The sequence below is a fragment of the Salmo trutta genome, chromosome 3, assembly GCF_901001165.1.
Source record: "Salmo trutta chromosome 3, fSalTru1.1, whole genome shotgun sequence".
Taxonomy (NCBI): domain Eukaryota; kingdom Metazoa; phylum Chordata; class Actinopteri; order Salmoniformes; family Salmonidae; genus Salmo; species Salmo trutta.
Window position 1 is genome coordinate 55,279,549 of NC_042959.1, and position 23,884 is coordinate 55,303,432.

The 23,884-nt window shown below is 43.0% G+C and overlaps 2 protein-coding genes across 4 annotated transcripts in view; both read right to left on the bottom strand.

Moving 5' to 3' along the window:
• The window catches only part of LOC115179378 (ribosome biogenesis protein BMS1 homolog), a 40,457-nt gene extending 19,875 nt beyond the window's left edge, over nt 1-20,582 (bottom strand). The window contains exons 1-16 of one of the 3 annotated variants that reach the window (XM_029740854.1): nt 20,416-20,582; nt 19,909-20,045; nt 14,145-14,336; nt 13,621-13,811; nt 13,274-13,353; nt 12,624-12,812; nt 9,777-9,919; nt 9,282-9,403; nt 8,776-8,969; nt 8,319-8,464; nt 7,333-7,973; nt 6,712-6,813; nt 6,293-6,447; nt 5,868-5,949; nt 5,271-5,542; nt 2,126-2,314 (exon numbers count right to left, since the gene is read on the bottom strand). In XM_029740854.1, the coding sequence (XP_029596714.1) occupies nt 2,126-2,314; nt 5,271-5,542; nt 5,868-5,949; nt 6,293-6,447; nt 6,712-6,813; nt 7,333-7,973; nt 8,319-8,464; nt 8,776-8,969; nt 9,282-9,403; nt 9,777-9,919; nt 12,624-12,812; nt 13,274-13,353; nt 13,621-13,811; nt 14,145-14,326 (2,688 nt within the window). In that variant the 5' untranslated portion in view covers nt 14,327-14,336; nt 19,909-20,045; nt 20,416-20,582. Of the gene's footprint in view, nt 1-2,125; nt 2,315-5,270; nt 5,543-5,867; nt 5,950-6,292; nt 6,448-6,711; nt 6,814-7,332; nt 7,974-8,318; nt 8,465-8,775; nt 8,970-9,281; nt 9,404-9,776; nt 9,920-12,623; nt 12,813-13,273; nt 13,354-13,620; nt 13,812-14,144; nt 14,337-15,903; nt 15,962-19,908; nt 20,046-20,415 lie in introns of those variants that run through there. The other 2 variants (XM_029740846.1, XM_029740862.1) reach the window with 2 other exon arrangements.
• Nucleotides 20,583-21,242: 660 nt separating this feature from the next.
• Nucleotides 21,243-23,319, bottom strand: mxtx2 (mix-type homeobox gene 2). The gene is made up of 3 exons (XM_029718842.1): nt 23,177-23,319; nt 22,037-22,212; nt 21,243-21,950 (listed from the first exon to the last, which is right to left on the bottom strand). The coding sequence occupies exons 1-3, from the start codon at nt 23,196-23,198 to the stop codon at nt 21,243-21,245; spliced, it is 906 nt and encodes a 301-aa protein (XP_029574702.1). The 5' UTR covers nt 23,199-23,319.
• Nucleotides 23,320-23,884: the final 565 nt, after the last annotated feature.

The window sequence follows — 23,884 nt, forward strand, 5'->3', positions numbered from 1 at the left end:
GCTTGCAGAATATTTTATGCCATCTTCTCATTAGCAGAATTTACATCTTTCAGTTGCGCAATCTGACTGAGCTGATCTGTGCGGCTCTCCCACACAGCTCTTAGGTGGTCTCTTCAGTCACTCGTCAATCTTTTGAACTGATGCGAAGCCAGGACACTTCATTTGTCACTAACCTCAACTAGAAACAATGATGTTGATTCTCCCTCTTACTTCCATTTAGCTAGTTAGCTTCTTTACATCGATGTGATGCAGTAGAGGCACTATCAGAAGGGATGAGAAATTTAGAAGGAGGGGAGATCTAAAGATGCAACAACTAACAGGGGTTGCTAATATGACTAAGATAATGCTTTTGGCTGCAAAACAATGAAAGAAAGTTGATTTTAAAACCAATACCACAGGAGAGCGAAGTCTTTAAAATAATTGCCTCCACGTTTCTATAGTGGGTTTGGGGCTCCCGAGTGACACAGCAGTGTAAGGCACTGCATCTTAGTGCTAGAGGCATTACTACAGACACCCTGGTTCGAATCCAGGCTGTATCACAACCGGCCGTGATTGGTAGTCCCATAGGGCGGCGCACAATTGGCCCAACTCGTCCAGGTTTGGCCGTTGTAGGCCATCATTGTAAATAAGAATTTGTTCTTAACTGACTTGCCTAGTTAAATAAAGGCAAAAAATATTTTTTCAATGTTTTGGCTATACGCGACTTTGAAGCAAAGTACTTAATAAAACTTAAAGGTTTCAAACAATTAAGGAACAGGAAAAAGTTTGCGACCCTAATGATGGGCCTAACCATCTTCTGCTAGATGGAAAGGTTTTCCCAAAAACATTCAATTAAATGTTAACTAGCTACAAAGTAGCCTATGCCTACCCGGCAGAATAATATCATGATATCAATCCAGTGGCCATTTGTTTTGCAAACTCCATCTCATGTGCAATACAGAAACACCGCTAACCAAACAGTGCTAGATGCCTGCAGTTGAATTAAATGGTAACTACACTCAAAATGTAACATTTCTTAGATTTTTCCCCAGACCTCAAAAGTGGTCTCCTGATATGGTTTAAGCATTGTTGTGGACTTAAAACATTCTGTTTAAAAGAAAGTGTGAGGGCAAGTTTAGGCCTATGTACTCACTTCTCCAGGCACCACTATATCACTGATTTACAGCCAATACTATTCCCCCTGTACATAAACGATATTGGTTCCTTAGTGAAAACCTGTAAGCTACACTTATGCTGATGACATTGTGCTGTTCTCTGCCTCCTCTTCAAACCAGGCTATAGCTGATCTGCAGACTGCTTTAAAATGTCATACAAAAAGCACTTGTTGACCACGAACTGGTACTGAATGCAGATAAAACAAAGTATATTCTGTTCTCCAGAGCTCAGACATATCTGCACGCTGAATGGAGCAAGTCCACTCATAAATACCTTGGCATTTGGATCGATGACAAGTAGTCATTTAAAACATGTAGATGAGCTAACGAAGAAACAGAATTAAGATGGGCTTCTTCTACAGAAACAGATTGTGCCTTTCGCTTGATAGAATAAATAGTTCAGTTGACTTTCCGTCACTGTGATCTGTATCAGGAAGTAGGCTGGCCATCATTGGCAACGCAGAGAACATTGCCTTCTGTTAATTTATAAAGCGCTCGTGCAGAAACTACCATACTACATCGCTCCTGGCCTACAGACGTACAAATACCTTCCTCGCTCACAGTAATTCGTGAAATTCCTGTTCTCATTACTGATTTAGGTAAAACAGCCTTTAGTTTTTACATGCCACATACATGGAACACATTTCAGAATACCCTACAATTGGACGCACCATTGCCTTTCAGACATTTCAGGGTATTGGTAAATTACCTTTTTACAGAGGAATGCATGTGTTTTTCAAAATAGTATTTTTGTGTGTTTCATGCTCCCGTCTTGGATTGTTATAATTGTATCAGGCATTTTTGTGACTCAGGGCTCCCTTGCAAAAGAGACATTGGTCTCAATGAGACGTCCCTGTATTTAATAGGGTGATATTTCAGACCCAGCCAAGGAGTTTGTTCTTGAACTGAAAGTCCAATTCACTATTTCAATTTAAATGAAACGGAGTCTGACTCGTTAACCCTTCACTTACCTGCAGGTAGCCTACATTCCCCTCACTGGCACCTAGAGCCCCGAGGATGATGGGATAGTGGGGGTCAAAGTTGGTGACAAACTCGCAGGGCAGGAAGGGGATCTCCAGACGGACATACATGCCAGGCCGGAAGCCCTCGTACTGGACCCGTGTCTCGTCATCCACGTCCTCAAACTCAGCCCGGTTCAGCTAGGAAGAGGAGAAAGGTTTAGAGATTGTGGTGTAATGAAAGGCTCAGTGGGTTAGAACATGGTGCTGTCAACATCAGGGTTGTTGGTTTGAATCCCACACGGGCCACATACTGAATATACTTTGTCAGTGCCAAGGTTGACAGTCCTGTAAGTGGATAAAAAAAAAAAAGAGCATGCACAATTTTGTTTTGCATTTTAAGACTGATTTTCCCTCATTGTGCCTGATGAACATGACCCAATGTCTGATCGGAATGCCACTGACAACTTTGGTTTCCTTTTGGGTATAATAAGATGTTACCTTGACCCTGTTTGAATAATTTCCAAATACATCCTTCCTTGTTTCTTAAGACGTAAGCACAGATCTGGTGGTTGGGTAGGTGCAAGCAAGTTTACCACCCTGTTCACGCCCCAATCCAGTCAATTCAGATCTGTGATTACACGCAGTGGTTGAGTGGTAACACTCCCTCCCGCCATGTCACACATGCGAAGCTCCCCACTGGAAACAATACCTGGCATCCAATGTTCCCTCTAAGCTGTGTGTGTGCCCAGCCGCGCAGAAGAAATATGAGCGCGCTTCCAGAAGCTTGAGATTGAACGTCACTCAACTTTCTACAGTTGTCACCTTTAGTTAACACTATCAACGTTTCGCTCTACTGTGGCAATCATGAACGCATTAACGCAATACTAGCCACTTTCAATGTAATGTACCGAAACAAAACTAACTATGCAAGATTTTGTATGCAAAACTAAACGTGCAAGAGATTTTCTTGGAGTAGGATTCTATTGCATTGACAGGCATGACTCCGCAGTATTCAACACGGACCGGTGCGCCATAACCAATCAGAGCTGCAGTAGGCCTATATGCAAATAGCCATATGGATCTGTGCCATTCACTTTGAACTGGACAGTGTTTAGGCTACAGTATGAGCGGTCTTGAGTAGATGAGCTTGTTTTGAGATCAAAGTGAGAGCTGCATGTTGCCACGTGTTCACAGTTGTTCATATTCTTGGCTACTTAGTGAGATATTAGCCCAGTTATAGCTCATTTCTAGTCAACAATGGGGGAGGGGTTGCTTCCAACAAGAGCACAATGTGTACATTTCTAGCCATCTTTGAAAAGCAAGTCAGGTACTGAGCTTTTTAATCTCCTTAGGAGGAAGTGTATTTTGAGACGGTCTTGAATAAGTAGCCAATAAGCAGAGTGTAGCATAATTTGTCTGATTCTCTGTAATAATGGTATGGGAATAATAATTAATTTTGGTTTCTTGCATCAAACAACATTTTTCAGTCACCTCCTTGGATAAACAGGTTCATTTCAAGCCTGCATGTAAAAAAAAAATATATATATATAGAGTTGAAGTCGGAAGTTTACATACACTTAGGTTGGAGTCATTAAAACTCGTTTTTCAACCACTCCACAAATGTCTTGTTAACAAACTATAGTTTTGGCAAGTTGGTTATGACATCTACTTTGTGCATGACACAAGTAATTTTTCCAACAATTGTTTATAGATAGATTATTTCACTTATAATTCACTGTATCACAATTCCAGTGGGTCAGAAGTTTACATATACTAAGTTGATTGTACCTTTAAATAGCAAGGAAGAAGCCACTGCTCCAAAACCGCCATAAAAAAGCCAGACTACAGCTTGCAACGCACATGGGGACAAAGATCGTACTTTTTGGAGAAATGTCCTCTGGTCTGATGAAACAAAAATGGAACTGTTTGGCTATAATGACTATCGTTATGTTTGGAGGAAAAAGGGGGAGGCTTGCAAGCCGAAGAACACCATCCCAACTGTGAAGCACAGGGGTGGCAGCATCATGTTGTGGGGGTGCTTTGCTGCAGGAGGGACTGGTGCACTTCACAAAATAGATGGCATCATGAGAGAGGAAAATTCTGTGGATATATTGAAGCAACATCTCAAGACATCAGTCAGGAAGTTAAAGCTTGGTCGCAAATGGGTCTTCCAAATGGACAATGACCCCAAGCATACTTCCAAAGTTGTGGCAAAATGGCTTAAGGACAACAAAGTCAAGGTATTGGAGTGGCCATCACAAAGCCCTGACCTCAAAACTATAGAAAATGTGTGGGCAGAACTGAAAAAACGTGTGCGATCCAGGAGGCCTACAAACCTGACTCAGTTACACCAGCTCTGTCAGGAGGAATGGGCCAAAACTCACACAACTTATTGTGGGAAGCTTGTGGAAGGCTACCTGAAACATTTGACCCAAGATAAACAATTTAAAGGCAATGCTACCAAATACTAATTGAATGTATGTAAACTTCTGACCCACTGGGAATGTGATGAAAGAAGTACAAACTGAGAAATCATTATCTCTACTATTATTCTGACATTTCACATTCTTAAAATAAAGTGGTGATCCTAACTGACCTAAGACAGTGAATTTTTACTAGGATTAAATGTCAGGAATTGTGAAAAACTGAGTTTAAATGTATTTGGTTAAAGTGTATGTAAACTTCCGACTTCAAAAGTATTTTTTTTATAAAGTAATGGAATGTAGGCATGGAACACCACATATTGGCTGCTACTATAGGCTGAATGATAGAACAGCTATTTCCATGTTAAAATGTTCTGGGATGCGTTTTCTCCATTATTTTTATATGGCCTACATTATGATCAAATAGCCACAGTAGGCTACTTGGCCACTGTTAAAACAAACTTAAAGCGGGTACAGCTTCAGTGTGCACAGTAAACGTGTACCGGAAGTTCAAAGTTCAAGTTTGCGCTCAGTGACTACATTTGTTAGGGAACACTGCCTGCATCCACCCTTCACACTGTTTCTCCCACCTGACTGTAACCCCCACTCATTTCATAACTGTCAAAATAACCACAAAACAGATTTTTTAAAATCTGTAATTACGTCAAGAAAGGACAAAGGAGGCATTTCTGAAGTACTCGAACAGGGCCTATGACCCCATAACCCCTCACCTCTGCCTGTTTTTGCATCTCCTCCTTGAGGTCGTCAAAGTAGGTGGCGTCTCCGTCGTCGTACTCCGTGTCGAAACGCTCCTTCAGCCGCCGTTTCTTCTCCAAACGCTTGTTCTTCTGGGTTTCGTCGTCCACCTTCATCAGCTTCTCCTCCTCCTCCCCCTCATCTTCATCATCATCACTTTCTTCCTTGGCTTGGTCCTTTTGCTTGCCAGCTTTCCCCTTGTGCACTGCCCCCGTCTCCAAGTCCTCAAAGTCGCCATACAGCTCCTCTAAAAGAGAAAAGAAGAGCGAGCTAGCAAGGGGGTGATAATGAACAGTGGACTTGTGATATACAGTACATAGCCCTGATGGATTGGGACTACTCTGTTGGGAATATGAGCCCATATGAACATATGAACATGAAAATAATTAGAATTGGGGAAGATGAATTTCAATTGCTCTCTGTTTACCATATTCGATGTGAACACAGGAGTCGACCTTTACAGATTGCATTTAAAATAGGACAGATTGCAGTTATAAAGCACTTAAGGATAAGACCAAGAAAGTCATGAAAACAATCCCAACATTATTGAGCAACGAGCAGCAACTCCTTACCATCCTCTTTCAGCAATGTAGCAGCATCTTGATCGTCTTCCCATTTCCCCGTCACAAAACAGTCCCGTATCGAGTCCAGCATCTGAGGAAACAATATATGTCAATTAGTAAAGAATATTCTCAATAAGTTTAATTCATCTCTTGAATTGATGGAAACGAAATTGTATTGACCCCAACCCAGGTAAGAATATGAAATGTAAGGATGCCTCCATCTATAGCTCCTTCTAACGTCTTACTTAATGCCTTTCTTCCAACTGTTGGTCTTTCCACACTTTAAAATGTCCAGTACCAAATAAGGTGTGCTAGTGCTGGGTTAAAACAAAAATGTGTAACCCTTGGGGTCCCAGAGGAAGATAAACCCTGTAGTAAAAGAGATGGGACAAAGGAAAGGGGAGCTACAATATGGTTTTGTAGATTTATTTTACCTCTTCCAGGTCCCAATTGCGAGAGGCATCGGGGTCAAAACGGGAGCAGTCCACACCGTCCGCACGATGCTTCTTGCCCTTCTCAGGGCGGCTGACTCGAAACAGACCTCCCAGCTCCTCCTCATCCTCCTCCCCATCACCATCATCCTCTGCCACTGAAGGAGACAAGCGTAGTCAGTCAGAAATCAAGGCTAGGCACAAACAGAAGCAAATGGGGCAAAATAGTCCAATAACAAATTATCATTTTCATTGCCAAACGTTTTGCTATAGTGTGCATTAATGAATACACTAGTGCTCAACAAACAAGACCGCCATGACATTAAGATGAAAGGGAAAATGTCAGTAAAATTAATAGCAAAAATATTCCTTTAGAACAAAAAAGTATAATCTTGTTACTGAAACCCAGGAGGAGACATTACCTGTGCCGTACACCAGTTTACGCAGGTTGGGGGCGGCGCGCTGTTGCCGTAGAAATGCCTCTGACGCTTTCTGTTGCAGACCCTCCTTCCACCGCAGTGCCCCTGAGAAACATGAGGTGGGTTAGGGTCAAAGGTCATATTAATTATTGATTCCAACTTAAGTTCTTGTTCCATTTGACCACTTCCCCTCCCCATCAGTATTCACAAGGTGAAAGCAATATGGCAGACAGAAGCACGCATTCTGAATGCTAAATCGACCCTTAGCTCCTAGGCACTCCTGTAAATTTAATACGATTGGATAGGTCATTAGATGATCCTATCACAAGGCAAGAAACCTACCCAGTCCTGTCAGATCTACAGGAGTGCCTAGAGAGTAAGGGCTAGGTTGGTTTTGAATTCAACAGACAACAGTTGGGGTAAGGTGCATCCATCACAATATTGCTTACACCAGTGTGTGCAGGTTTTTGTTCCAGCCTGCCACTAACACACCTGATTCAAGTACTCAACTTGGTATTCAATTCAGAGCAGCATTATTGAACAAAAATCTGTGGACCCTGAAGAGGTATTATAGACAAGGGGGAGGGGCCACAATGGAACTGCGCTGAATAGACAGAATATTACCTGCACTTTCATAGCACAGCTCTCCTCCCTCCATCTCCTCATCTTCCTCTTCCATTTTGGAGGTGGCATTTGATTTCTCGCTTTCTTTGCCCGAGATATTGATTTCACAGTCGTCTTCTATTGAATCACTCGCATCCTCCTCCTCCGAGCAATGACCCGAGTCTATTGGTTTGAGATCACCCTTTTCCACTGCACCGTCTTCTTCATCTTCTTCCCCCTCCGAATCACTTTCCTCTCCTTCACTCTCACACTCTCCCTTCCCCCCTTCTCCTTCCTCCTCCCCACTCATTTCCAGCTCATCCTCACTGTCTGCAAAGGCAGGTACCTCCACCACTGGCTCTTTCTCCTCTTTCCTTTCCTCCATCTTCTGTCTCTTCACCGGAGGGACGGTCTTTATTCCTTGCTTCTCTTTTGGTTCCGTTTTGTCCTTTGCCTCTTTCTTCAAAACAGTTTCTTCTTCTTCCCCTTTGTTTCCCCCCTCATCCTCTTCTTCAGACTCTCCTTCCTCATCCCCCTCTTCGTCACTGCTACCCTCGCTGTCATCATCGTCATCATCTTCCTCTTCAGTGAAGATAGCCTTCCTCCTCTCTCTCTGTGTCTCAGGGTCCCAGACTCGGCTCTCCTGGGGTCCTGACGTCAGCCTGTAAGACAAGATGGAGACCAACACAAGTCAGAGGCAAAAATGTATATCATTTTCTTTATTCCTTTATTTAAGGGTCGACTTTTTATTTCATAAAAAGAACAAAACGGCAGCCACTTGGTTTGCTATAAAGCTGAGGATTAGGACTAGAGAAATGTAGCAACTCTCAAATTGCAAGGACTGACAGATTTTAGGGCTGCGACTCTTGACAATTAGTCTTTAACCAATTTTAACAATGAGGCTCTGTCTCAAATGATTCCATAGTGGCTTTCAAAAGTAGCGCACAATATATGGAATAGGGTATCATTTGAGATTTCCAAGACGTTGTTGCGTGAGCGTCACTCACCCGTTCTCCTCCTCCTCCACTTCCCCGGGGGTCAGGGCAGCCGCCCCTGTGAATAGTGACACTTTGCTGGCGGCCATCTTGGCATCCAGGGTGGTGTGTGTACCGATGAGGGATTGGACCAACTCTGTGGTGGGACGGACCTCCTCCTAGTGGACACGGGACAGAAATAACTGATTATAGGAGCGTGTGCACACATGACCAAAATCCTCTGGACATTATCTAGGTTCAGGGGAGAGGGAATTTTCAATGGCCCATGACACTTTTGGTTTAGTACACTCATTACAACAGTCTCAAGCCATTGTATATAACAGGAGTCAATTATATTCAGGAGGACTTCCATATCACATCCATCAACTATCTGACTTTGACCAATAAAAAGACAGTTTTTTTGTTAAATGTTTCAAAGCATTTTCCTTTTTTGTGTCTTACTGAACATGGCCCAGGGGTTGGAACTGACCTGTTCTTGATTGACGTGGCCGCCGGGCAGGTCGATGTACACTGCGTCCTTATCGTACACGACCCCCCCGACCCCCGCCATGGGAGCGTAGAGCAGCCGCTCCTTCTCGTTCAGCGCCCTCTTCTTCTGCGCTTCAGGCAGAGCGCACGGGTCTGGCAAGAAGCTGATGTCTGCCACCGCAAAGTCCCCCACACCTGCAGAGGGTGCCATCATGTGTTAGGTTTCAAACCAAATTGACCAATGTTAAGACAATATAGCTTTCAGAATCAATGTTTTCAAAACCCCACTTTTGTACAACTGTGTAGGAGTGAAACATTTCCCAAACACACCACCGCAGTAACCACATGCTATGTTTATTTGCAAAATACATTGGTGAATAGTGCATGTCAATATGTACTAGGTTTGAGAGTATTGATGCAGTATTAAATTATTCTCTTCTCTACAAGTTAATGTTCCTCAAAAGGGCTCAGATTCTTATTTGCTCTTAACCCAATGAGCATACTTACCAGGGATATGGACCTGGCCTTTATTCTTCAAGTATGTCCCCCTCAGGTAGCCATAGAGAGATACAGTACGATCACACTTGGGGTCCACCCTCACCATCTCGGGGTCCGTCAAATCCTCCATGCTGTGTAGATGGCGAGTGCGATCGAGGAACAGTGAAACAAGAACATTTGAAAACGGAAGCAGGGTGCTAAGATCCATCGTTCACAGGCACGCAAGTGTGCACAACACACACGCGCCCGCACAAACCATAAACATTCTTTCTATAAGAAAACAGCTCTGTTACACACAATAACCATACATGGCACCATTCAACAGCAGCATAGCATTTACAAAACAATAATAGCAACATACAGTACACACCATTTGCCCAAAGTCCAGGTACTGCTTCTCCCTGGTAGTTAATTGATTTGATCCATGTCACTTTCCCTACTCTGAATCAGTTCTGGCTACGTTCCATTGCAAACACATTGCTCTAAAAAGGTCTGGACACTCACCGGTCGGCCACGACGTAGGGATGAGATTGCTGCCACACCAGCGGGCGGAACTTCATGACGGAGATGAAGCGACCCAGGTTCTTGACCTCCTGGGTCTGGTACTCTCCGTACACCATACCGGACAGGTAGAAGAGTTTGGCACCCTGTGGGAACAAAGAGGGAACGTGGAACACTGTTCAGGAAAGGGACTTGTGTTGGATTAGGTTCAGAGAATAACCGTATGCCATGTTCATGAGATTGTTAGCCTTTATAACTATAACACATTTACAAGCTCTGCTAGATAGTGTACACTTTTTTAATCGTCTTATCAAGACAAACCTAAGAAAATCACAAGTCAACTTGTCACTTCGATAGCACAAGAGAACAAAGCTGAGTTGCAGGATGTATGAAGGGGACGTGCAGGGTTGGCACAGACTGGCCAACTCTCCTAATTTACCTCCAAGGTTTATCTAGCACATCAGAAATATCTCAGCTCTTGCCAAGAAATTAAATATGAAATGTGCTAGCTATAGATTGAATATATATTTAGTTATAGTATGGTGTTCAGTTGTTGTTGCTTTTGGTATTATCCATGCTCTGTACCGTTTGAATATACACTGCTCAAAAAAATAAAGGGAACACTAAAATAACACATCCTAGATCTGAATGAAATCATCTTATTAAATACTTTTTTCTTTACATAGTTGAATGTGCTGACAACAAAATCACACAAAAATAATCAATGGAAATCCAATTTATCAACCCATGGAGGTCGGGATTTGGAGTCACACTCAAAATGAAAGTGGAAAACCACACTACAGGCTGATCCAACTTTGATGTAATGTCCTTAAAACAAGTCAAAATGAGGCTCAGTAGTGTGTGTGGCCTCCACGTGCCTGTATGACCTCCCTACAATGTATGAAATGTATGCATTCACTACTGTAAGTCGCTCTGGATAAGAGCGTCTGCTAAATGACGTAAATGTGGCGGATGGTCTCCTGAGGGATCTCCTCCCAGACCTGGACTAAAGCATCTGCCAACTCCTGGACAGTCTGTGGTGCAACGTGGCGTTGGTGGATGGAGCGAGACATGATGTCCCAGATGTGTTCAATTGGATTCAGGTCTGGGGAACGGGCGGGCCAGTCCATAGCATCAATGCCTTCCTCTTGCAGGAACTGCTGACACACTCCAGCCACATGAGGTCTAGCATTGTCTTGCATTAGGAGGAACCCAGGGCCAACCGCACCAGCATATGGTCTCACAAGGAGTCTGAGGATCTCATCTCGGTACCTAATGGCAGTCAGGCTACCTCTGGCGAGCACATGGAGGGCTGTGCGGCCCCCCAAAGAAATGCCACCCCACACCATGACTGACCCACCGCCAAACCGGTCATGCAGGAGGATGTTGCAGGCAGCAGAACGTTCACCACGGCGTCTCCAGACTCTGTCACGTCTGTCACATGTGCTCAGTGTGAACCTGCTTTCATCTGTGAAGAGCACAGGGCGCCAGTGGCGAATTTGCCAATCTTGGTGTTCTCTGGCAAATGCCAAACGTCCTGCACGGTGTTGGGCTGTAAGCACAACCCCCACCTGTGGACGTCGGGCCCTCATACCACCCTCATGGAGTCTGTTTCTGACCGTTTGAGCATACACATTTGTGGCCTGCTAGAGGTCATTTTGCAGGGCTCTGGCAGTGCTCCTCCTGCTGCTCCTCCTTGCACAAAGGCGGAGGTAGCGGTCCTGCTGCTGGGTTGTTGCCCTCCTACGGCCTCCTCCACATCTCCTGATGTACTGGCCTGTCTCCTGGTAGCGCCTCTATGCTCTGGACACTACGCTGACAGACACAACAAAGCTTCTTGCCACAGCTCGCATTGATGTGCCATCCTCGATGAGCTGCACTACCTGCGCCACTTGTGTGGGTTGTAGACTCCATCTCATGCTACCACTAGAGTGAAAGCACCGCCAGCATTCAAAAGTGACCAAAACATCAGCCAGGAAGCATAGGAACTGAGAAGTGTCTATTCCATTTGCACAACAGCATGTGAAATTTATTGTCAATCAGTGTTGCTTCCTAAGTGGACAGTTTGATTTCACAGAAGTGTGATTGGCTTGGAGTTACATTGTGTTGTTTAAGTGTTCCCTTTATTTTTTTGAGCAGTGTATTTGTGAAAACCAATAAAAAATACTTCACAAAAAAACCTGCCAAACCAACTCCATCATCAAGTTTGCTGACGACACGACGATGATAGGGCTGATCACCGACAATGACGAGAAAGCCTACAGAAAGGTGGTTAGACCCCTGGCAAAGTGGTGCCAGGACAATAACCTCTCTCTCAACCTCAGAAAAACCAAGGAGATGATCGTAGACTACAGGACGGCTGAAGAGGTTTGGCTTGGCCCCTCAGATCCTCAGGGACCTTTACAGGTGCACCATTGAGAGCATTCTGTCTGGCTGCATCACCGCCTGGTACGGCAACTACCCGGCCTGAACCACAAGGCTCTACAGAGGGTGGTGAAGACTGCCCAGTCATTTAGGAAGCAGGACATCTACACCAGGTGGTCTCTGAGGAAGTTAGGAAGATCGCCAAGGATTCTAGCCACGGACTGCTCTCGGCGCTACCTTCCAGCAGGCGGTACCTGAGCATCAGGTCTCGGACTAACAGGTTCCGAGACAGATTCTACCTCTAGTCCATAAGACTGTTGAGCAGCTAACCCTAAGCTGTCTACCTGTACAGACCCATCTACCTGTACTCACCTGCATTTTAAGAGACTATTTGCACGGACTCACTCACTCTTACACACAATTGCTAATACGATTTATGGTGTGAAGCCAAAGATAAAACGTTTCTCATTCAAATTCGGTGCTGACCTGGTAGACCTCAGTCCAGAAGCGATGCTTGAGCCGCTTCTTGGTCTTGCGAAGGGCCTTGTTATTGCGGAACGAGTCCAGGTGGGTGAGCACACCCATGATGCGCGGGAAGCCGTGCACCTGGCAGATGTTGAGGAACTCAAAAGTCTCCATCTCAAAGCCGAAGCTGGCGTCAATGAGCATCAGCACCTGGTGGACCACAGGGATGTCAGTCTTTAGCTCATTGATAGCCTCACGTCAAGTCTATTTTTATTGTCTGGTAGGGAAGTCTGGGTTCAATTCAACTGTCTCAGATATGTGCATCTCAAATGGCACCCTACTTGCTATATAGTGCACTACTTTTGACCAGAGCCCTATGGGTCCTGGTCAAAAGTAGTGCACCATGGGCCCTGGTCAAAAGTAGTGCATTAAGGGCCCTGGTCAAAAGTAGTGTACTTGATAGTGAATAGGATATCATTTGGGACTCACAAATAGTGTTTATGCCAACATTGCATTTTTGTAGCATGATAAAATATACTTAAAAGCCAACAATAAGGCATCAAAACAGACACTGTACATACTCCAATATCATAAGTACAATTCTATCTTGTCAGAATTTTAAAGGGATTGATAACATTTTGGCTTTAACCACCATACACAAATTAACTTACCAGGTCAGCAACCTTTGCCAAGTCAATCATTGTATTGATGTCATTGCTACACTCGATGAAGGTAAGACGCCTCTTCTTTCCTGAAAGGAAAATTAAGATGGTGGTGCGGCGGCGTTAGCACACAAGGTAAACAACACATTAAATGACAGCTCTGTGGTCACGCAAGGTTGTATTCACTAGGAACTAAATGGAAGCAAACGTGAGAAAACGGGGAGGGACTACCTTAACTTGTCCAATAAGAAGTGCTTGTTTTCATTTTCGGTTGCAAATTGCATTGCTATGGTGTGCACTAATGAATACGACCTAACTGATCGTAATACAGTAAGAAACATCCAAGCTCAGCTCACCAGAGACGATGGTCACAGGCCCGCAGATGTCCCCTAGTTTCTGCCGTGTGAAGTTTTTGATCAGGCAGCGGATGAGGGTGCTCTTGCCCACCTTGGGGGGTCCTACCACCACCACCACTATCGGGGGAGGCTCTAAAGGGGTGCGGTCCACCAGGGGTATGTGATGTTTCTTGGCCTTTAGGTCCTGGGCTCTGGGAGAGGGGGAAAGAACAGTGTTTATAGTTTCCTACAATGTTGAACTTTTCTGTCTGCACTTTGTGTGCTGCCTCCTCTACAATGCTTTTCTAAATCTCAATGTCTGTCCTTCTGTCTGAACCACTCATGATACATGTTAACAGCATTCACTCCTATGGTTATTTCTATGAACTTGTAAACCACAGATTAGTGTCACAGTAACTAAAATGACAACATTATACTATGTAAACCTTGTGAAACAAAATAAATTCTAAAAACACAAACATGAACGCTGATGGTGGGATGATTTTAATGTAGTGTAGTGGGGCATGTATATGAATGCTGCTGACCTGTGGAAGGTTTTGGCCATGCGCACTGCTGACTGGACCGCAAACGCTTTGGGGTTCCTCTTGCGCTCATCATCTCCGGCTGGAGTTCCCAGCTGCTTCCTACTCTTCTTCCTCTCCGCCTTGGGCCCGCTGTGCTTCTGCTGGTGCCGCTTCTGTTCCTTCTTTGGCTCCTTCCCCTCCATCTTCTCCTTTCTGAGAATCACACAGGTCAGAAACTGAAGATTGTAGGATCAAATGTAGCTTTGCCTTACGCACATCCCACTTAATTAGGTGCTTCATGTAACAATCACTTAGATAGTGCCAACTACCTCCGTGTATGGGAGTGAACTACCTACAGTATCTCAAGAAACTTGCCCATAATGGTTGTAGTTAATTTGCTAGTAACAACAGGTTCACTCAACTCATGGAAATCTGAAATAAGCATCAGTAAGAGGTGATGGCTTTGTCTGACAATATAAAAGTAACTGCAGCAACTTGGTCTATGCTACACATTGTACAAGCATTTTCCACAGCTCACAACATAGCTAGTAGGACCAGGACGATACCAGTATATCAATACTCAGTATCGTAGCAAGGAAACAAAACAAAGCCGATTTAACTTGTTTCGGAAAACAGTCCTAATGTTGGAAACAAACATGTTGTCATCCAGTCATATTTATGTATTTTCCAAGCTATAGCACACTATTTTACATACAGCAGGTTTTTAAAGGACCAAAGAGTAACCAGCTTCATGTTTTCATTTTTGCCATGGAAAAAAGATTGAGATACTGGTATCGTCCCGGCCCTAAGAGAGTGGGTGTTTTGTGAGCACCACTACCTACAATCAACTACATGTAACAACATTATCATAAATTGTTTGCCTCATTTGACGACCATTAAGTTAGTCATCTTTGTATTATGACATTAACTCAAGTGTTGAGGAGTCTCTTTTTGTACTTCTTAAAGAAAACCTGACTGTTAATACACTAACTGCATGTCCAGCTAGCTACCATGCAAACAGATTTAGCTTGGAGCTCATTTCAACCTAAGCTACAGTTTGTACGCCAGATAACGTGATATAACTTAATAATACGTTTCCATTACTGGGCATTACATGCTGACCAAACCGTGCGTCCGTCCGCCATTGCGGGCAAGTTGATTTTGTTCATCCACGCCAGACGCGATCAGGACACAAAGGTTGAAATATCAAAACACATTGAACCAATTAAATTATAGAATTTGGGGACAGGTCAAAAAGCATTAAACAATAATGGCAATTTAGCTAGCTAGCTTGCTGTTGCAAGCTACTTTGTCTTGGGATATCAACATTGGGTTGTTATTTTACCTGAAATGAACAAGGTCCTCTACTCCGACAATTAATTCACATAAAATGGTAAGCCGAATTAGTTTCTCATCATCTCTCCTCCTTCCTTCAGGATTCTTTTTCTTCTTTGGACTTTGGCAAACAACTTTACAGTGCATTACCACAAAGATGAACTGAGTGTGGACCTCAGTTCATCTTTCAATCACCCACGTGGGTATATGCTCCTAAAAACCAATGAGGAGATGGGAGAGGCAAGACTTGGAGCGCGTTGAGCATCACAAATAGAACCAAGTTCTATTTTAGCGCCTGGCCACGCAGATGCCCGAGCAGTGTGGGTGCAATGATTGAATCAAATTGATGTTGTTTATGTACATTTATTTTGCAACGCACGCGACGCGAGCGGTGTGGTCAGCATGTTACTCCAGACAAAACGTCACCATAGAGTTTTCAACTTACCCGTCCTTGGCGATACTTTCTTTGTTCTCGTTTCAGTGAAAAAAGTATCTTAGAAATGTCCGTGTCCGGTTACAGATGGTTCTCCAAAAAAACGAGAATATTCAGAAAGATATTACATCTAGAGGTCAACCGATTATGATTTTTCAACGCCGATACCGATTATTGGCGGACCCAACAAAAGCCGATACCGATTAATCTGCAATTATTATTATTTTTTTAATAATGACAATTACAACAATACTGAATGAACACTTATTTTAACTTAATATAATACATCAATAAAATCAATTTAGTCTCAAATAAATAATGAAACATGTTCAATTTGGTTTAAATAATGCAAAAACAAAGTGTTGGAGAAGAAAGTAAAAGTGCAATATGTGCCATGTAAGAAAGCTAACGTTTAAGTTCCTTGCTCAGAACATGAGAACATATGAAAGCTGGTGGTTCCTTTTAACATGAGTCTTCAATATTCCCAGGTAAGAAGTTTTAGGTTGTAGTTATTATAGGAATTATAGGACTATTTCTCTCTAAACGATTTGTATTTCATATACCTTTGATTATTGGATGTTCTTATAGGCACTTTAGTATTGCCAGTGTAACAGTATAGCTTTCGTCCCTCTCCTCGCTCCTACCTGGGCTCGAACCAGGAACACATCGACAACAGCCACCCTCGAAGCAGCGTTACCCATGCAGAGCAAGGGGAACAACTACTCCAAGTCTCAGAGCGAGTGACGTTTGAAACGCTATTAGCGCACACCCCGCTAACTAGCTAGCCATTTCACATCGGTTACACCAGCCTAATCTCGGGAGTTGATAGGCTTGAAGTCATAAACAGCGCAATGCTTGAAGCATTGCGAAGAGCTTCTGGCAAAACGCACGAAAGTGCTGTTTGAATGAATGCTTACGAGCCTGCTGCTGCCTACCATCGCTCAATCAGACTGCGCTATCAAATCATAGACTTAATTATAACATAATAACACACAGAAATACGAGCCTTAGGTCATTAATATGGTCGAATCCAGAAACTATAATCTCAAAAACAAAACGTTTATTCTTTCAGTGAAATACGGAACCGGTACGTATTTTATCTAACGGGTGGCATCCCTAAGTCTAAATATTCCTGTTACATTGCACAACCTTCAATGTTATGTCATAATTACGTAAAATTCTGGCAAATTAGTTCGCAAAGAGCCAGGCGGCCCAAACTGTTGCATATACTCTGACTCTGCGTGCAATGAACGCAAGAGAAGTGACACAATTTCACCTGGTTGATATTGCCTGCTAACCTGGATTTCCTTTAGCTAAATATGCAGGTTTAAAAATATATACTTCTGTGTATTGATTTTAAGAAAGGCATTGATGTTTATGGTTAGGTACAGTCGTGCAACGATTGTTCTTTTTTCGCAAATGCGCTTTTGTTAAATCATCCCCCGTTTGGCGAAGTTGGCTGTCTTTGTTAGGAAGAAATAGTATTCACAGTTCTCAACGAGCCAGGCGGCCAAAACTGCTGCATATACCCTGACTCTGTTGCAAGAGAAGTGACACAATTTTCCTAGTTAAAAGAAATTCATGTTAGCAGGCAATATTAACTAAATATGCAGGTTTAAAAATATATACTTGTGTATTGATTTTAAGAAAGGCATTGATGTTTGTGGTTAGGTACACGTTGGAGCAAAGACAGTCCTTTTTCGCGAATGCGCACCGCATCGATTATATGCAATGCAGGACACGCTAGATAAACTAGTAATATCATCAACCATGTGTAGTTAACTAGTGATTATGATTGATTGATTGTTTTTTTATAAGATAAGTTTAATGCTAGCTAGCAACTTACCCTGGCTTCTTACTGCATTTGCGTAACAGGCAGGCTCCTCGTGGAGTGCAATGTAAAGCAGGTGGTTAGAGCGTTGGACTAGTTAACCGTAAGGTTGCAAGATTGAATCCCTGAGCTGACAAGGTAAAAATCTGTCGTTCTGCCCCTGAACAAGGCAGTTAACCCACCGTTCCTAGGCCGTCATTGAAAATAATGTGTTCCTAACTGACTTGCCTAGTTAAATAAAGGTGTCCAAAAATACCGATGACCGATTGTTATGAAAACTTGAAATCGGCCCTAATTAAATCGGCCATTCCGATTAATCGGTCGACCTCTAATTACATCCATGTTTTATATAGAGTGAGAAATGCATCTTGCATGTGTGTACATCTTTGTTTTGGTCGCAATGTATGATGCGCTGCCATCTACCTCTACAAGTGACCACTGCACATAGAAATGACTGGGAGATGTTGGGAAAATCAAGATGTCTGGCAGCTAAAATGGCAAGGGAACACCTCACTCGGTGCAAAATGTGGATTTAATATATTTCTGAATATGGTAATCTGTTTTTTGGAGAACCACCTGCAACTGGACAGGCTAAGATCATTTCTTTGTTCTTGATTCAGTGAAAAAAGTAGCGTTAAGAAAAATCTGACTATGGCAATGTTTTGTATAAGCTAAACTGTAACGCCCAGTAATGGAAACACATTATTAAGATATAACATCTGGCATACAAATTGTAGCCAATTGTTGCCAAGTACCTCAACATAGTTGAGAGCAGACAATAGTTTTTTAAATGAACCTATGTGCATCCTCTGTTGTTGTGTACCATTGCTGGCTGAAATCCATACATTTTAGTAAAACGTTAATCAAATACAACCACTGACTGAGAAATACTAAGAAAGGCACGCAACTTAGGACAAACATAGGTACACAGGAAAGATTTAAGAATGTAAATTTTTTAAGTATTGACGCATAGCGACAAAGGAGTCGGAGGTTCATTTCAAAAACTCAAGCCTGCTGTCAACTCTAGCCCAACCGGCTGGCAGATGGCGCTATTGTTCCTTTTACGTTGTTTTTGTCAACTGTGTCCAACTGGAATCTATGCAACTGGCTTAGCCAGCAGATTTCGACTATTACACTTGTTTACACTGAGTTGCACTGGAGTCGGAACGCCATCATGGTTAGATTTAGACACTGTAGAGCCGGCGAGAGATGGGTTGGAAAACATACCTCAAAGGGATGGGATATGCCACTACCCAGGCTTCCATCCAACCTTTTATGCACGTAAAGTACATGTAGGATAGAAAACAAAGTCACGATATGCCTGATGGAAACAGCAAATTTGTCGGTAAACGTTCCAAATGTCGACAAAACACGCTACACTTTTCCAAATCAGGAAGTAGCAATAGTGACTAGCATGGTGGTGGAATTATTTTATTTTTTAACAGTACGCCAATTTTACCTTCTTTTTTTTACGGCTCGCCATTAAAGCTACGTAAGAAGGAAATCGACACCCTTGCAGCCTGAATGGAGGATGTTTTATGTACGAGCCGGTCACCGGGGGACATGACAAGTGTATCGCCGACTGCATAGATTACAGTTGGATGCAGTTGAAAAACAACCTAAAAGGAATATTAGCGCCATCAGCCGGCAGGTGGGCTACTCTCAACTCTGAAGGAGTTGAGGCAAAGCTGGTGAATAAATGATGTTTTACTCAGGTAGTTTACCATTGAAAGAAATGGGCACAGTTCCAGTCTACTTAAGGTATGGCTCACCCATAGATTCCAATCTCATCATGGACAACTTCAGCATTTTAGCAATGTTTCAACTACTTACTACTTTTTAGCTACTTTGCAAATATTTAGCATGTTAACCTAACTCCTAACCTTTACCCCTAGCCTAGAAGGTTGTAAGTTCAGCAAATTCGTAAGCTATAATACGAATTGTAATTCGTAATATATCATACAAAATGGACATTCACAAATTAATACATATGAAATGTAACACATACACTGAATAAAAATATAAACACTGGGGCCAATAAAAGGCCACTCTTAAATGTGCAGTTGTGTCACATAACACAATGCCACAGAAGTCTCAAGTTTTAGGGGAGCATGCAATTGGCATGCTGACTGCAGCAATGTCCACCAGAGCTGTTGCCAGGTAATTGAGAATGTTAATTTCTCTACCATAAGCCGACTCCAATGTCATTTTTGAGAATTTGGCAGTACGTCCAACCGGCCTCAGAACACGTGTGACCACGCCAGCCCTGGACCTCCACACGCGGCTCTTCACCTGCGGGATCTGAGACCAGCCACCCGGACAGCTGATGAAACAGAAGTATTTCTGTCTGTAACAAAGCCCTTTCGTGGGGTTAAAACTCATTCTGATTGGCTGGGCCTGGCTCCCAAGTGGGTGGGCCTATGCTATTCCAAGCCCACCCATGGCTGCGCCCCTGCCAAGTAATGTGAAACCATTGATTAGGGTCTAATTAAAATTGACTGATTTCCTTATATGAACTGTAACTCAGTAAAATCGTTGAAATAGTTTCATGTTGAGTTTATATTTTTGTTCAGTATACATGGAGTGTGTCGGATTTACATACAGAATAATACGAAATATTCTTAGACCAGTTTTCTGTACTTGTCAAAGCTAATTGCAATTTATATAGGCAGGGAGAAATAAAGCCACATTACCTGCGAGATAGCTACGTCAAAGGACTTGATTTCCAGTCAGTTAATGAAGTGCATTTGTTTACTTCATCTGGACAAATACAAAAGTTGCAAAACAAACGTGTTTCCAACTGTCTCACATGCGTACAGAGAATCCGGAAGTGATGGCCCATCTGTATTTCCAGGCGTCTAGGAAACATCACACCAATTTAAACGTTCCGCCTCCTAACACGTTCCGCCATTTGGTTGCAGTCTAATATCTATCTATCAATGACAAAGAGTGATTTAAAAGCCTTCTAAATTAGATGGGAATCACATGCTACTTACCGGACACTTGACTCAAATTACTGCGGGTATGGTAGTCCTATTTCATTGTCAATTATGAGAGAATAAAATATCAAAACAGCAGTTCACAAAGTAGGTGTTTATTTGGAATAAATAGTGATACATTATGTAAAATAAATTGTCAATGTATTATTCTACTCATATTATACACCCTTTATAGCCAGTAAATATGCGCTTTTCTTAACTGACTCGCCTGGTTAAATACATGTTTTAAAAATAAATAGATTAACCCTATATTATAGTAGTAATGTACCTCCCTACATAACGCAGCAGCTATGTTCATTCATGCAACAGTCCTATTGTACATGGCTAATACATTCAGGTCTGCCTTAATGTTGCCGAACTCATTCTGGGATTGATTATAAGGCCATCGACATAATTAAAATGTTCATTATTTGTTTCATTGAAACCGTCCACTACTTCCCACAAGAGCTAGACCTATTCAAACCTGGAGTGTTGGCAACTTAGAATATTGTAGGGGTGTTTACTGGTCCTGCCACTGAACTCTACTCCATCTGCTCAAAGAAGTCTTCCACACACTGGGAAGACAGTTCAGGTTGTGGGGCTTCTTGCATAGCATCAAAGAGCCCAGAAGGACTTGAGTACTCATCGGAGACTTCCCTGTACGGGAAACCCCGGTCGATGGGATAGAGGTTCTCAAGTCCTATGTCCCAGCTGGCTGAGTCCGGTGTGGCAGGGCAACTGGAGAACGGGTCGAAGGTGCTGCTGGCACGAACGGACTGGAGTCCGCCGTGGGCGTACTGGGGATGAAGAAGTCCAGATGGAGGTGAGTAGCGGAAGGCCTGGCCCTCCCCCTGGGAGCAGAACGTGAACTCCTGGGCAACGTTGCACCATTGAGCTTCTGGCAAAGCACCTGGAGAGATAGTACCCAGGAACCTGTCGTGTCTCACTCCCACACTGAATGAGGGACTGCTGTATCCGGCATCCCCTGGAGAGAGCAGGAAGGTGGGGGGACAAGATGAGGGACCGTAGAAGCAGTCCTCCTCGTGCATCTGGCTGTGGCTCAGCGGCTGGTAATAAGAGACTTCCTCTATGTCGACCTGGTGGGTCACATCTTTGATCCCATGGAGGAGTTTGGAGACAGACTGTGTAGGTAGAAAGGGACTGGGGATAGGGTGAGCTGACTCTGGCTGAGGGGAGAGTTTGTGGTCCCTGTGCGTCATTGTTCTGGCTCTCCTGTTCTGAAACCACACCTGAAACAGATTGGGATAGCTAGATGAGAATGTGCTTTTTACAACGTAATTGAATGGGAAAGGTGTGTGCGTGTGCAACCACTTACCTGAATGCGGGATTCTGTTAGGCCAGTGGCCTGGGATAGGCGCTCCCTCACGGCAATGCTTGGGTAGGGATCAACATCAAAATCCACCCGCAGAAGCTTCAGGTGCTCTTTGGTGAAGACAGTTCTCTTCTTGCGCCCCATGGTCCTAGCACCCGTCTGTGCAGCATTGTCTTGACCTGCAGAACAGTACCAATGTTACTCACATTGATTTAGATATTGTATTTTGAATAATAGAACGAAACGGCCACTACAGCTCCAAATACCTCTGGCATCCCAATGATTACATCAATGCGGGAGCCAATGGAAATGGGACAAAGGGAAGTGTATCAGGGAGGGAAATATCCTCTTCCTCACTGCCCAATCTCCTACTGGTATAGACGCACACTTCAAACAGTACAAAGAGATAACAAAACAAACATACAGACAAAAAGGTAAAGGATGAATGAATCACAAGTATAAGACAAACAGTGGTAAGTGTCAAACATTGAAAAACATGTCGAGACAGTTGATACATACAATTCACTGAGGACAGTTCACATGTTAAGTATGTAATACTACGGATAGACAGAAACACAAACACTTGGATAGTGTGAATACTATGTCATACTATCTGTTGATAAGCAACTGCTTGCTAAGGTTACGATTAGGTTTAGAATAAGGGTAAGGGTTAAGTTTAGCGCTAGGGTTAGTAGAAATGTTACTGATAGGCTGTAGATGGATTGTAGAGCATCTACAGACAGACTAGCCAAATAAAGTCTTCCCAATGACATTTTTTATACCTTTATTTAACTAGGCAAGTCAGTTAAGAACAAATCCTTATTTTTCAAGCACGGCCTAGGAGCACGGCCTAGGAGCACGGCCTAGGAGCACGGCCTAGGAGCACGGCCTTGTTCAGGGGCAGAACAACAGATTTGTACCTTGTCAGCTCAGGGATTTGAACTTGCAACCTTTTGGTTACAAGTCCAACGCTCTAACTACTAGGCTATGCTGCTGCACATAGATGCATGCAACAAAGCAAACCTGATTGTAACTAGACTATAAAAAAAATATTAGAGAATGTAGGTAAAAACAGCACAACTGTGATCTTAAAAGTAAAAAGCTTAAATCCAGAAGCCCAAAATCCATTGATTTTATCCTCACCAATGCTGCAGTCCATCGACATTTCTGTTGTTTAGCTTTGTGTCGGTTGCTCTAGTCTTGGTCTAGTCCTCAGTCTCTGTGACTGAATAACTTATGGATCTAAGATATGTTTCTTGCTATAGAGCTCTGACACTGGAGGTCAGCAGTGCCGTTTTTATACCAAACTCTAAAGAGAAAGTTGGAATAGTGGGGCGTGGTGTTCCCTTGGAAGACAAGACATTTTCATCTCTCAAGGAGGTCATTTGTAACACACTTCCCCCCTCCCCTGGCCTAATCACCTTAACCATGTGACACACATACAAAATTAACACTTACCCCACCCTCTCCTCAACACAATCATTGCATCATTAATGTTTTTTTATTGCAGGTACTGTCCATACGTTTACAGCTCATTGACTTTATGAAAGAGACAATAAAACAGATTAAAACAGCTAACAGGTGTGAATGGTGCCTTCTTGTTTCGAGACAATGTAATCTTGATTTGATCATTTTGTGTGTAGCGCATGTACAGTATGCAAAGTATGGTTTGAAATATATTTGATTGAAAACAAATGAAAATCAGTTGTGTAAAGTAACGAAGTTGAAATACTTTGTTACTGTACTTAAGTCGTTTTTGGGGGTATCTGTACTTTACTATTTCTGTCGACTTTTACTTTACTTCCCTACATAAAAAACACAAAAAGCCTAATTTTACTCCGATTCATTTCC